The sequence below is a fragment of the Melospiza melodia genome, chromosome 4, assembly GCF_035770615.1.
Source record: "Melospiza melodia melodia isolate bMelMel2 chromosome 4, bMelMel2.pri, whole genome shotgun sequence".
NCBI classification, from domain to species: Eukaryota; Metazoa; Chordata; class Aves; order Passeriformes; family Passerellidae; genus Melospiza; species Melospiza melodia.
This window is the reverse complement of record NC_086197.1, coordinates 81,791,395-81,805,343: the sequence shown is the minus strand read 5'-3', so window position 1 is coordinate 81,805,343 and position 13,949 is coordinate 81,791,395. Positions and strand designations below refer to the sequence as shown.

At 37.5% G+C, this 13,949-nt stretch overlaps 1 protein-coding gene across 8 annotated transcripts in view; it reads left to right on the top strand.

Annotated features, from left to right (window-relative positions):
• The window catches only part of CADPS2 (calcium dependent secretion activator 2), a 284,524-nt gene extending 271,018 nt beyond the window's left edge, over positions 1–13,506 (top strand). For all 8 annotated transcript variants that reach the window (XM_063155367.1, XM_063155366.1, XM_063155362.1 and 5 more), the window contains 2 exons: positions 8,678–8,782; positions 12,537–13,506. In XM_063155367.1, the coding sequence (XP_063011437.1) occupies positions 8,678–8,782; positions 12,537–12,707 (276 nt within the window). In that variant the 3' untranslated portion in view covers positions 12,708–13,506. The remainder of the gene's footprint in view (positions 1–8,677; positions 8,783–12,536) is intronic.
• The last annotated feature ends 443 nt before the right edge of the window (positions 13,507–13,949 follow it).

Sequence of the window (13,949 nt, the reverse complement as noted above, 5' to 3'; positions counted from 1 at the left end):
TTGATGTACTGTAATTCACACATGTATAAACAGCAGGAGAACCTTGTGGCTTCTCAAACCTTACTTGCAGGTTTGATGTTTATACTTGTATTTCATTTGGGTCAAGCTTATTTGAAAAAGGAAGGTAAAACAAAACTCTTCATAAGTGTTCACAAATAGACAAACAGCCACATTGTTGATCACATTACAAGGAAAATAGTACCAGAAACCATAAGAATAATCTGGTTTTACTATAACGAGTCAGGTATAACACAAAGAGGTTGCTATGTTACAAATCAGAATAGATAAGGATGCTGCAGAGTGCTCTGACACAGATTTGTCGGTGGAAAGAGCTTCTTTACCTCTTCAGTCATGGGAAACCAAAGCTTTAGTGGTGGTTTAAATGTGCAGAAGTGTTGAACTGTACAGATATGATTTTCTCTAAATAATTTTCAGGTGTTTCAAGGTATATTTTCTTAATTTACATTGCATTGACTTTCTTTTGCATTATACTGCACTTAAAGAGTAAGGGAAAAAAAGTAAAAATAATACAGATAAAAATCGGCTCAAAAAACCACCCCGACACAGCTGTAAAATTTACATAGCTGAAAGAGTGTTCATGGGCAACAGGGTCTGGGATGGAAAGGAGCAAACCAGGCACCTGCCAGTCCAAGGACATTTCATCCAAAGAGAAAGGGGAGGAGAGAAGCAGGAGGGAGGTAGGAGGCTGGACCTCTGCTCCACATTAGAGCAGTGTAGTGCCCAGTTGCTGTGGTGTAAGAGCTGCAGCAGTGTGCACCTCCCTGTCAGCTTCACAGCTACATCCAGCTCTGCCACATGGCACTGCAGTAACATAAGGAGTCAATGGAGGAGTCAAGATTGATGAGGTGGAAAGAAATGAGCTGCCTGTAAATATTCACTCAGAACGGTTTAAATACTGTAATAAAAAATATGTACTTGACCTCACTCCACAGGGAGCAGGGAGTCTTAAGCAGAAGATTCTAGGACAAAATGTACTAACGTGAGCATAAAAGCTACAGCACAGATTCTGGCCCAGTTTCAGCCTATCTCACTTTTGGTACTGAGATGAAGAATATTCTTACTTAAGGGAGAAGCTAACAGGAGATCTCCTGTGGTCCCTTTGATGATATCTCACTCCAGGGAGTGAGAAGTCCCCAGGGAGTTCTGCATGAGTGGGCTAAAGGAGAGATGGGTGTCCTGATTGCATACCTTGCAGGCAGAGTGAACCCAGACCTTTAGTCTTACTGAGGGCCACAAAGATCATACAAGGGCTGGAGCATCTCTCCTGTGAGGACAGGCTGGGAGAGCTGGGGTTGTTCAGCCTGGGGAGGAGAAGGCTCCAGAGAGACCTTAGAGCAGCCTTCCAGTACAACAAGGAGGCTTATAAAAAGGGAGAGAGACTTTTTATAGGGGTAGGTAGTGGCACAACAAGGGACAGTGGTTTTAAACTGAAAGAGTGTAGGTTTAGATTAGGTGTTAGAAAGAAAGTACTTACTCAGAGGGTAGTGAGGCATTGGAACAAGTTGCCCAGAGAGGCTGGAGATGCCCCATCCCTGAAAGTGTGGAAGGTATGGTTGGATGGGACCTTGAGCAGCTTGGTCTAGTGGATTAGCAGGAGGATTGGAACTAAATTATCTTTAATGTCCCTTCCAACTCAAACCATTCTATGATTCTATAATGTTAGGCATTCACTTAGGAAGACTGCTTAGTATTTGTACAGCTAAATACATTTGTAGGGCTTTTGAAACTAGAGCCTGATAGCAAGAGGCAAGTGTTATAATGAGTAAAACTTGGTCATTTTGCATTATGTTAATTTGTTTATTTTGAGGATCCGAGCTGGCTTTCATTTCAGGGTCACTCAAGTGATGTTTTCAGTTCTGTGCCTTGGAGGATGTTTGTGGATATAGCCAAATTGCAACACAACACAGTGTAGCAAGACTGACAGTGTTTGCTCCACGGAGTTTAGCACCAGAATAACCTATGGAAGTTTTGTTCACAGATGCAATGTGTATCCAGAGTGGAGCTGTTTATGCTGTTAGTCTCTCACAGTCAGGAGCATCATGCCAGTACCTACTGTTTCAAATCAGAACAGTAACATTACACATCTCCAGATATGGAAGGAAGTTACATGTGGCTGATTTTGCAAACTTACAGTTTTTTAGCTTATCTGCCATATGTGAAGAAGCCAGAAAAACCAAAAAGGTCACAAACATTATAAAGTAGCATATATTGTAAATTGCTGTTTAACAACTAATATGAAATACAGGCAAATATGAGTACTGTATATTTTGCATTAAAAGTGTATATTTATTTGTCATTTGGCAGCAACTCTATAGCAACTGGCCATCTTCTAATTAGAAGCCAAAAATATAAAAAATAACTTTCCATCTAAAAGATAAGCTTTTCATACGTTAGATGTGCTTTGGTTTTTCAGAACTATATATCCTTTTTGATCAAGAATTTCAAAGATGCTTAATATGTTTTTAAATGAGCCATGGTTTTTCTTTTCTTCTCATTAATGATTTCTGAAAATTAATTTTGTTTCCTTTTATCATCAAAATATCTCATCCAACAACTGCTCACTTGTTTGTTGTCAAAAGTCTTTCTGAACAAGGTCTTTCCATCAAGGTTTGGGTGACTTTTCCTGTGAGCTCCTTTCCCTTTCCCCAATGGCTTTGGGAGTGGCAGTGGGAATCCTTCATTCAAATAGGCAGAAAAGAGACTGGCTAGAGACTAAAGTATTTGTTCTTAAGAAAAACAAAATGCTTTCTGAGCTTCCTGGGAGGCTGGAGTAATGGCACAAAAAAAGGAAAGGCAAAAGAAAGCCAAAGGAAGCATCCCACTGGAAGAAAGAAAAGCTCTCTTCCTTGGTCAAGTAGTGTGCAAGAAGCAAGTTCTTAAATCTACTAGATTAAAAAAACAAAAGCAAAAACAAAAAATGGAGGTTGGAGGGTGGAAAGGGTAGGAAAAAATTAAAGGGGGGGGGTGTGCAAGTACCCAAACAGTTTGTAATTTCAAATCACTAAACTTAGGAAATCTTGTATCAGAAGTTTGAGTGTTGAGGCAGACAGTGGTGTCTGATTCCTTTCTCACCTCTCCTTTCCTGATACATATGCCTATGACTTAGGCTAGCATTTTTGCACATTCCTAAGATAAAGTTCAAAACATGACTTAGCATTCCAGGCCCAGAGGAGGAAGCAAAACATGGAAGCTGGATGAAAGCCTGAGATGTTTCCAGGAAGGTTCCTGGATAAATGGTGCCAAGCATTGGGAGGGTAAGACGCTGGTGAGGTGAAAGAGAAATGTGTCAGAAGTTCAGGAAACACAGGAGCATTGCAGCAGAAATAAGTGACACAGGAATGGGAAGACTTCTGGACAAGTCCTTGAATGAAAATGCAGGAAGGGACTTCAGCGAAATGGGGAATAGAGATAGAGTTTCTGCACTTGATACAATATTGATTTAGTCTTTGGCATTTTCCAGATCAAGGGCTTTTAAATATCTGATTTTTTTTTGCATAGGGAAAAGCTTCATTTGTTTGTCCTTCCTGCTAATCCTGTGGTTCCAACAAGGCCAACTCCATGGATTTTCCACTCATACTTACTTTAATTGTAATTCCTTTCAGTTTATCTTAAATAGAAGTTCCTAGGGGAAAAAAAGATGCAAAAGGAATAAATGTGGTGGCATCATGATGACCCCCATGACTTGGGGGGTACTTTCAGAGTTACCAAGACTTCCCAGCTTTCAGAAGAGTGTATGAACTTATCATTGTTGAGATAAAATCCTCATTTAATTGGATGATATCTATCTAATTTGAAAAATCTACCTAACTTGAAAATAAAGCTATAACTTCTAAACCTCTGAGTATTTTCAAAAACACTACAAATGACATTTGTGTCCCTCATTTATCTTTAGCATTCAACAAAGGCAATCAGTATGACTACTGATATTTTGCAAAAAGGGAAATAAATTATGAAACTTCTATCAGGTCCTTTTTTTCAGCTTTTGCTGTTTGCATTTTTAAGAAATAATTAATTTTTTTTTAAATGTCTTAAAAGTTTCATGGTCTACTTGTAGTGCTGTCATAAACTTGAAGCAATATAATAGCATTGACCTTTAATAAAAACTAGGCATTTTAGCACTTAAATTTTAACATGCTCCTGTTTTGTCTTATATTAGGTCATTATTATTTTCTCATTTTAGCTTATGCTGCATTTAGAGTACAGTGTCTTTAGTGAGAAGTGTACTTATTGTTACTGTTTCTGGTAGGGCAAGGAAAGCTGAAGGAAGTAGAAACATCCTGTTGTTGTCTGAGCTACTAAATTCCTGATCAATAGTGCGATAAAGGCTTCCCCAGGAACATAAAATGCAGTTCCTAGAAAAGCTGTTCCCCTGCCATACTCAGTGGAGAAAGCATTCTGACAATGCCCATTTATCAGGAGCAGTCAAGGTATAGAAACTCAACGGGGTCTTGTGGCTTAGGCGTTAGGGATACCAGCCCTAGAAGGACTAAGCCATTGTGTATTGCTATGTATTGAGCCTCCTTCCAGGTGGCAAACAGCTGCACCTTTTTATAAATCTTCAAAAATAAATTTGAAGTGCTTGCTTTCAGCCAATAAGTGTTATATTTAATTGAACCATTCTGCGAATGTTATAGCTCAGACACCCAGAAAGGTGGTGAATATTTATTATATTTGTTTTGTGTTTCCACCAGTCAGCAGAATAATGAAATTCCTTAACTACTTCTCTTTAACTTGCCTGAAGAAAGCACGGTATGTTGCTAAATCGCTTTTCACTAGCCCTGCCGAGAAACAACTTTAATCCTTGTTAGAAAATTGCAGAGTCTGGGCCTGACAAAGAGCTCATGCCTGGCGCATTGTGAGCGCTGGGAGCGGGGCGAGGGGAGCCCTTTACAGCTGCGTGCCTCCAGCCCGTCTGAGCTGGACTATTTAGGCCAGGAGGTTTGTCAATTCCTCCTGACAATGGAACGAGTTTTTCAGTGCCTGTAGCTGCGCCGAGCCCCGTTGGGGATCAATGCTGGCCATTCAAGCTGCACCCTCTTTCATTGCTTTGGTTTGTTAATTTAAGACTAAAGGTCTGCTGAGGGGGTTTAGGGTGTTTAAGAAAGCTGATGAACTGTTTAAGAAATCTGATGAACTGAGAGCGTTTATAGCCCTGGTGTGGCAACTATTGGCACTGAGGGAGCTGTGTCCTTGTTGACCCTCTTGTTATTAAAAATGCGCAAGTGCTGCGCTTCTCAATATTTCAACACTCTTTCATTGTCAATACCACCTTCTGAGCCCTTCAGCTTGTTGCTTGCTCTAAAGATCTTCTTAGATTGGGTTTGAAAACTTCACCTTAAACACTAGATTAGACTGATGTTCTGTTTTCCGTGCTCCTGTTGATTTGTTGAACCTTCCCAGGGCTGGAAAGCAAGTAGCAGCTTGATGGGGAGACGGGCTGCTAATATGATTTACCAGTGTACAGTCATGCACAATAAGTGTGAATAAATACAAGGGTCTCACAGAGTCAACCCCAGCCTTTCCTTTTCTCTTATTTTTTACTTTGAAAGAGGTATCTCAGGAAAATGAAGTGAGTAATGCATGCCCTTACAGGAGCTGGATGGGCTGTGAATAAGGAGACAGGAGGAAATAGCGAGGCAAACATTTTTGTTAAAGTGGTTGGCTGCTGTTATCTGCTGATTTGGAAAAAATGTATAATAAACACTTACTGCTTTACTCTTGCATAGACACCAGCAAAGAATGTGGCAGTAGTACCAAATAATGAGATCTGCAAGAGATGCATTGTCCTTTCACTGCTATTGTTACTAATGGGAAAGTTACTTTTTCTTAAAACTGGTTAAAAGCGATTGTTGTTGTTGTTGTTGTTGCTGCTGCTGTTTTAACTGGGTAATCTCAGGACAATTATCCAATCACTGAAGTTTTGGGGTTTGCAATAGGTTTCCATCGGTCACAAGAGATCCATCCCTGCCTCTCTAACCTGCTCATGGTTGTCAAAATGTATGGCCTTGAATTCTCTGAGAGGAATTTGCAGTGCCGTGCTTTTTAACAGACTCAAAAAGAAGTTATAGGGAAATATTTATTTTCTTGTTATGGAGTCCAGTAGATTTAAGTTTATGCAGCTTCAGCCTATACTAAGTCCTCAAAACTAGTGGATACAAGACCAATCATTAACAAGAGTCCTACCTACAAGTACCTCTGGGAGAATTCTACAAATATACTGCATGTGATTTTTATTAAAAATACTGTTAAAAAATAAAAATACTTTTTTTTAATAATACAGCAGTCATATTTTTTCTGAACAAGAGGTGTTGACAGAAGAGCAAGTATTGTAGTATTATTTCACAATCACTAAATTAAGCATTTGTACTGAAAGTTTAATGCATCAAAGCTAGTCAGGACAACATATTATATTGCTTTCATTCATAATGTTGAGTAGAGAATTCATTTCCTTCAATGTTTTAGCTTTGTTTTCAGTGTATGTAAGAATATAACAGGTATGTAAAGTCAAAGGTTTTTTGCATCCATCTTAAATAAGTTTCCTGGATGGGCTTTAAAACATTTTGCCAGAAAACTGGAACAGTCTATTGTCAGTAATCTGTCACTGTTCAGTGTTGTTGCATGGGAAAATCAGTCTCAGAATTTTCAATCCTGTCTGTAGGTTGCTTGTCTGCGCAAGTTTGAGCCCGTTCTGTGTTCTACTTGATACAAACAAAATACATAACAGATGCATTACTGGAAAATATCAGTTTTCAAAAAGCTCCCCTAGCAAAATAGTTCTCTTTTTCAGGATTGTGTTTACAATTAAAAACAGTAGGGTCTGAATGATAATATAATTTCTTGGCTTATCTTATTGCATTTGGGTAGAATGTTTCATGTAGGAATTTTTATGTTTATTTAGATCAGTAGAGTTCCCCAATTAATAAGCACAATTGCATTTAATTTTCTAGACATCTGTATAGATACAACACCTGTCATATAATTTACCACTTAGCAACAAATCTGTCACATTAAAAATATTTTGCAGGTACTTACAAAGGAAATTAATACCAGCATGCATGTTAGGGATGAAATAATGTAAATAGGATAAGAATGTCATTCAGTGATCTAAAACCAGTATTTTATGAATATCTAATCAGTCCCACAATTTAGTGAATAAATCAAACTACTTTTATGAAATTTGTAGCTGTCTGTCTTTTCTGTGCTGCATTTTTTCCTGTCTGTAAAACAGTAAATTAATAGGAGAAACTCTAAAAAGTAAAAGTAATTTCTTTTCAGTGACTTATAATTAAAATAGAATTTAACACATACAAAAAACCCCAGAAGAACTATTATATGAATATCTAATTTCAAACTCCTCTTAAAACTGATAGTTATAATGTGATGAGACTGTTCCCTGTAAGGAAAAGGCATTTGTAGTTATTTACTGTATGTATTCCGAGCTTTTTACAGAGAGCTACATTTTGATGGAAGAATTCTATTTCTTTCTTTTGTTACATCCAGTAGCAAATAATTTGTCTTCATATTTTCAGTATATATTTTATTTTATTTTTTCATGTGGAGGTGGATAATGAGACATGTTAGATACTTCCTTTGAATTACTCTCACAAAATATACCTTGCCTAACATGCTGCATTTTTAAATATGCAGGATTTCCTCTCTTTGCATATCTCTGTATTTTGCAAAGACACAGGAAATTATATAAGAAAATAATTTAAGCCTCTTTCTTGAGGGAAAAGAGACTAGAAACACAGCTATGACACAAACTCTTTTAATCTCTCACTGTTAAAATGAAAAAAAAATCCCTTCTTTTTTACAGTTTGACTAAATGACATCTGGTTGTGATTTTACAGGAGGGGGGAAAAATGCTACAACTTTATTTAGTAAAATCTCTTCTAATCCAGTTAATGTGAAAGAACTATTACAGTAGCTATTTGGAACTGAGCATTTTTTTACAGTAACATAGACTCCAACAGCAGAGGGCTTATTCTTAACCCATCCATTTGTGAAGTGTTGAGTGAAAACATACCCATGCCTAAGACATAAAAAGGAAATAAGGTAGGCTGTAATTATAATTAGTAATTAATGTAAATCAAAACCTTAATATGGTTATTTTGAGAAGGGTGGAGTAGTGTTTTGATCATATTTAAAAACAGTTTCCAGGGATTTTTGATATTTTTTATTTAATGATGAAGTAATAAAAAAATAAAAGAAAGAAAATAAAACGTTTCTTATTCTCTGGTACTGTTTTCTTGTCTGGATTGAAAAATCTAGTTATTGTAAATTCTCTCTCAAGATAGCCTACCTGCTTCTATCCTGGCTGTTTCAGCTGTCAATTCTCTCCTGTAATTGTATCTTTAATATCCATTCTCACTGACAGATAACAAAGTGCATAACGCTATTTTGCTTGAATATGTTGCAACTGAAAGATAAAATGGCAGGTGCTAATTCATGTAAAGAATGGTTTAGGTCAAGTTATTTGATTTCCTACTGACCCATGCAATTCTCATAACAGGAAATTATATCATTGTTGACTTCAAGTGCTGATCTGTGATCATTTCAAAGTGTTTCATTACCTCTCATTACCAAATCTGTTAAATGAATACTGCAGGGTTATTTAGTGGTGTTTGTTGTTGGTTTTTTTTATCCTTCTTTTCAGCAATGGTATAGCAACTCCATGAAAGTCATAAGCATGTGGTTGGCTGACAGATTAGATGTTCAGCTTCACATCTACCAGCTGAAGACTCTCATCAAGATAGTGAAGGTAAATAAAATATGTTTGCATTAGACTGCATAGTACAGAGAGAAAAGTAGTAAAGTAAGAACATGGATGATCAACCCAAAACTTAAAAAATGTGTGGGTTTAGGTTGGGATTTTTTTCCCCCCCACAGTTGTAGCAAATTCCAGGAGTAAAATAACTTACTGAAACCCTTAATGTTAATTATATGTGCACTTGGATTTGTTAGATATTCTGGATTTGGGGACAATTAAGATAGTTCCAAGGATTTTTGCAGCTAGCTGTACAGCATTGCTGTATGATTATTCTTACTAAATTATTATTTGTCTTGTTACTGATTTTTTGTTGTACCTGAATAATTTTAATAGCGTTCCTTCTCCATTTTCCCACTTCTCCTAAAAATAGGAACTATTTTGTTTTTTATGCACATGTAATTACTGGGCTTAATTGAAAACAGTTTTCAATGTATTAAATAACATTTTCTAATGTTTCGTACTCAGGGATAAGTAATAATAGAAATACAAATCCCTTCTCTTCAGTCCTCACTCATTTACATTGGCCAACGTCAAAAGCTTCCAAGCAGAGTGTAACATGCCTTGCAATAGGCAATTATGGGTTAGCCTACCATAAAAGAAAGTTTACTCCTAACTCCCTTTCAGATCGTAGTTGATACCCTTAGGGAAGAGACAGAAAACCATTTCAGATTTTTTTCCTTTTAATTCTGTCTTGTTTAACTTTGGACATTCTTGTTATCTGTACAAATGTGGAATAAGAAACACCTGTTGTCAGTGGTGACCTTGATTTCTTAAAAAAATTTCTCATTAAGTTCATGCAAGACTATAAAGTCAGAAGCCTTTTAATTCTTGGTCACTGGAATTGCAACTGCAGCCTTCAGGATTCACTAGCAAAAAGGAATGGAACAGAGAGAAATGGAAGAAAACAGTCACAATAATGATGGCTCGCTGGAACACCCAAGCTTAGCTTTGCTGGTTTTGACCTTAACTGATTTCTCTGGGAGCAGGATTTGGCTCTTCACTTGACTGTGTGCCCAAATGGCAGAAGCAGTTTGCTGTTCCTTGTTAAAATGAATGGCTCTTGGGAAAAGTTTAAAGCTATTCTCAAATGAATCACAGAATCATAAAATGGTTTGGGTTGGAAGGGTCCTTAAATAATACCTAGTTCCAACCCCTCTGCCATGGGCAGGGACACCTCTCACTAGACCAGACTGCTCAAAGCTCCACCCAGCCTGGCCTTGAAGACTTCCAGGGATGGGGCGTCTGTAACTTAATCTGGGCAGCCTGTTCCAGTGCCTCACCACCCTCACAGGAAACACTTTTACAAATGTCAAATCTAAACATACTCTCAGTTTGAATCCATTCCCTTTTGTTCTCACTCCACGCCCTTGTAAAAAGTCCCTTTCCAAGGTAGCTCTCATCCTCTGAGGAAGAAGATAGCTGTTAGAGGATCTAAAACCGGTGCCCCATGAGATCTGAGAATGGGCAAGCTAAATTGTACAAGAGAAATATCACCAAGCAGATTAAAGGAAACTCCTACAAAACTGAATTTCAAGTGAATGGGCAGCACTGCCAACCTACCTTGCCTCTGCCACCTGGCACACTGGTTTAGCCTTGTTCAAAAGGGGGAGGCTCCTGCTAGAGGTGGGGACACTGCTGCTGGCAGTGGCCTTTCTGTGCCATACATGTTCCTGGTTTGCTCTGCGTGTAAATTCCAACTGTGTTATTCCATGGCACCTTCTGTGGATATTAAAGACTGAAGAAGATTATGTCAATCGTATTGGTTCTGGAAAACAGAAAATTTTGGTGGGTGAAGATAGAACTGGTAAAACAGGAACTCAGCAGACAGGAATCTGCTGGGAAATACAAAACAGTGGTTCAAGAAGAGTATTGTAAGAAACTTTTCCTGCTGTAGCCCAGCTGCAGAGAGATGTGGGGAAGCACAGTTCCTCCAAAACAGAGTGAATGAATGCATTTTTGTGTTTGCTTTCAGAAAAAAAAATAAACAAACAAATGAAACCAAGGAAAAAAAAACACACAAAAAACCCCATACAAAGCTATTTTGCTCCTGTTGCCTCTTAAAAATATTAAAAAAAAAAAAAAAGAAGAATAAAAACAGCAATAAAACCCCAAATAAGTAGGAGGTCATTTTTGAAGGACACGGGATGAGTAAGAGAAATATAATTCTTTCAGATCTGGATGCAACAAGAGTAGTGGCCTCATAAAGAAAGCCTAGAAGAAGAAACATTGTTCCCTTTATTCTCTTTAAAGGCTTATGATGGCATAAAGGTTTCATTAGATGTCTGAGACACGTGCAGAGGGATGTGACTAAAGAAGGGTCAAGGACCAAGAAAGTTAGGGAGAAATGAAAAATTAAGCTTGGAAGTGAACATTATTATCCTGCAAAACTATGTCAAGAGAAGAGCAATGTCTGAACCCCAGAGTGCTGGCCTGAGAATGGGAAGAATACAATGTAAAAGTGAAGGAAATTGCTGTCGGACCTGTTCACAGCATCAAAGCAAATTGAATGCACAGTGTTATAAAAAGGGAATGCAATGGTGACACTTGAAAAAGACCAGGCAGGGTACTCGCAGGAGTGTGTGAGCAAAACATAAGCTGCATCCATTGACTCTGACGTTGACCTGTGAAAGTCAAATAAATCTGTCACAGGGATTCAAACAAGGTTTAAATAATCATCATAGTAGCAGAAAAAAAATCTCCCAACTGAAATGTTACCCATTTTGAAAGTGGTCTTTTGCAGTTCTGTGAAGTTTTGCGTGAAATCTTTTCTTTCTCTAAGGGTTGTATGTGGTCTCCTCCTCAGGCAAAGGAATGGGCCTGATAGCCCTTAATTATCTTCCATTTTCTTTTCCCCATATTCTCTTCCAAAACATTGAGAATTTGTAGTGATAGCATACACAAAATAAGAAACTACCTAGATCAACTTGTCCTTTTTAAGCCTTTAAGGGTAACATCAGGAAAGATTATTTCAAATGTGTTACAATTTAAGAATAAAGTACCTAGGTGATTTTTCCATGTGCTTACTTGAACATAGCATTGATGAATAAAACAATTCCACTCAGAATTCTTACATGATGGAAAAGCAAAGAAAGAAAGGATGAATACCAGGGAAAGAAAATCTTTTGAAATGAAAAAAAAAAGAGTAGATGCGAATCAAGATGTAGAGACTTAGAATATAAATTAACTAGGTAGTCACCTCAGAAATTCTGACACTGCATAGTATAGATCATAATCTGCATTCATTTTTAGAGTATATATATTATAATGTAATTATAATCATTACTTTCCCACATTTGGCATAGAAATGTATAGAGAAATATAAATAAAATTGCACTATGGGGAAGAAGTTATGCATTTACATTTTCTGTGAAATGACAGAACTGAACTACCTGTAGCCAGATTCACATTTCAATAGGTATTTAGAAAAATTCTCAACTGGTGTCTTATTGAATAAATGAAAGAAATGGAAGTTACTGAGGAATCAGCAGTTATAGTATGCTGCAGAACAAAATAGAATCTCTTAAAGGAATGACCATCAAATTAGAATCTCTAGAGTTTGTAGAAATCTCAGAAACAAAACTAAGACCACAAAATCGTTATCAAGGGAGGTCCTTAACCTGCAGGAGGAATAAACCTGTGCCCTGGCATGCTAGAAATGGCCAGTGTTTAGTGAAAGAGTACTGAGAGAGTACTTGCTGGAGAGACTTGCTGGAGTCCAATTGAGGGTGTTTTGCTTTTGCCACAGAAAACCTACCGAGACTTCAGGCTGCAAGGCGTGATGGAGGGGACGCTGAACAGCAAAACCTACGACACCGTGCACAGCCGGCTGACCGTGGAGGAAGCCACGGTCTCGGTCACGGATGCAGGAGGACTTCAGGGCATTACAATGAAAGACAGTGATGAGGAGGAGGGATGATTTTATTTCACTAAGCATTCAGAGCTGGGGGCTGATGGTCTGAGGGTGGGGTTTATCTTTGCCTTGGGGTTTTTTGGCAACTTGTCCTTGTAATTGCTTTTATAGTTTTGCCTTATGATATCGGTGCAGAAATGTAATTTGCTCCATTAAAAAAAAAGAAAGTAAGATTATCAGAGGAAAAGTGCCAAGGACTTTTTGAGACTAATGGTTGTAGCATATTTTTATGTATAGCTTTGCTTAGGGCTGCAAGAACACTGGCATGGAGTTTGAGTTCCACTTGTGATTACATTTCTTTCCCTTATGTTTGCTACTGTTCATTCTTGTATCTCCATCTGATATTGATGTCCTGTGCAGAAACAAGGTGTATGTCTTACTTAAAACATAACTATACAGGAAATCATACTTGGAATGAGTCAATGCCCTAGGTAAAAAAAAAAAAAAGAAAAAAAAAGTATTTTCAGGATTACAATTTGTTCACCTTTTTTTGTGCTTAATTTTTCATTATTATGTGATGTGCATTAAAAATTTAATCTTGGTTCTTTGTATATTGAGGTTGGTATATAAGCAGAAGAACTTCAAGGACAGCCAAACACATACAAACTGCTTAGGAGTGTCATGTCTATTCATTTTGCAAGTTTAAAGATATCTCATCCTGTTGGATGTCAGTAAGCTTGCCATCTATGTTTGTATTTCTGTGAACATTTTCAGGCAATAAGAACACATTTTGTTGTGGCCATTTATGTATCTACCCAAGTTTGTATAGAATTCTACAATTAAAATATGTTTTCAGTATTTCAAACTATTTGAACCATTGTATGATTCCTCATGAGGATGAGGATTTTGAATTATTTCATTTACATAGTGATTTGTAGCAAATACATTTCTTTTACAGGGCAGATATATATAGCAAACAAGTACCCAAGGACACAATGCCTTGATAAAGGAAAAAAGCAATCAAAAATCTCTCAGTAGCAGATGAACAGACAGGGCCCACTGCCTGCTTTTTGATGCTCTCAGGATGAACTAGAAAGAACTCAAATTTTCATCAGTCAAAACTCACACAGCTTATAAAAACACAGCAGTCTTTTTTTGATGTTGTTTGTTTTGTGGGAGCGTGACTAATTCCTGAGTTTATGCACACAAAACCAGAAAGAACACAGATGACACCCAGAGAAGTAATAATAGGTTACCAAGGTCCTTGTTGAGCCATAGCATTATACCTGAGGGACTTCACTGAGGAAC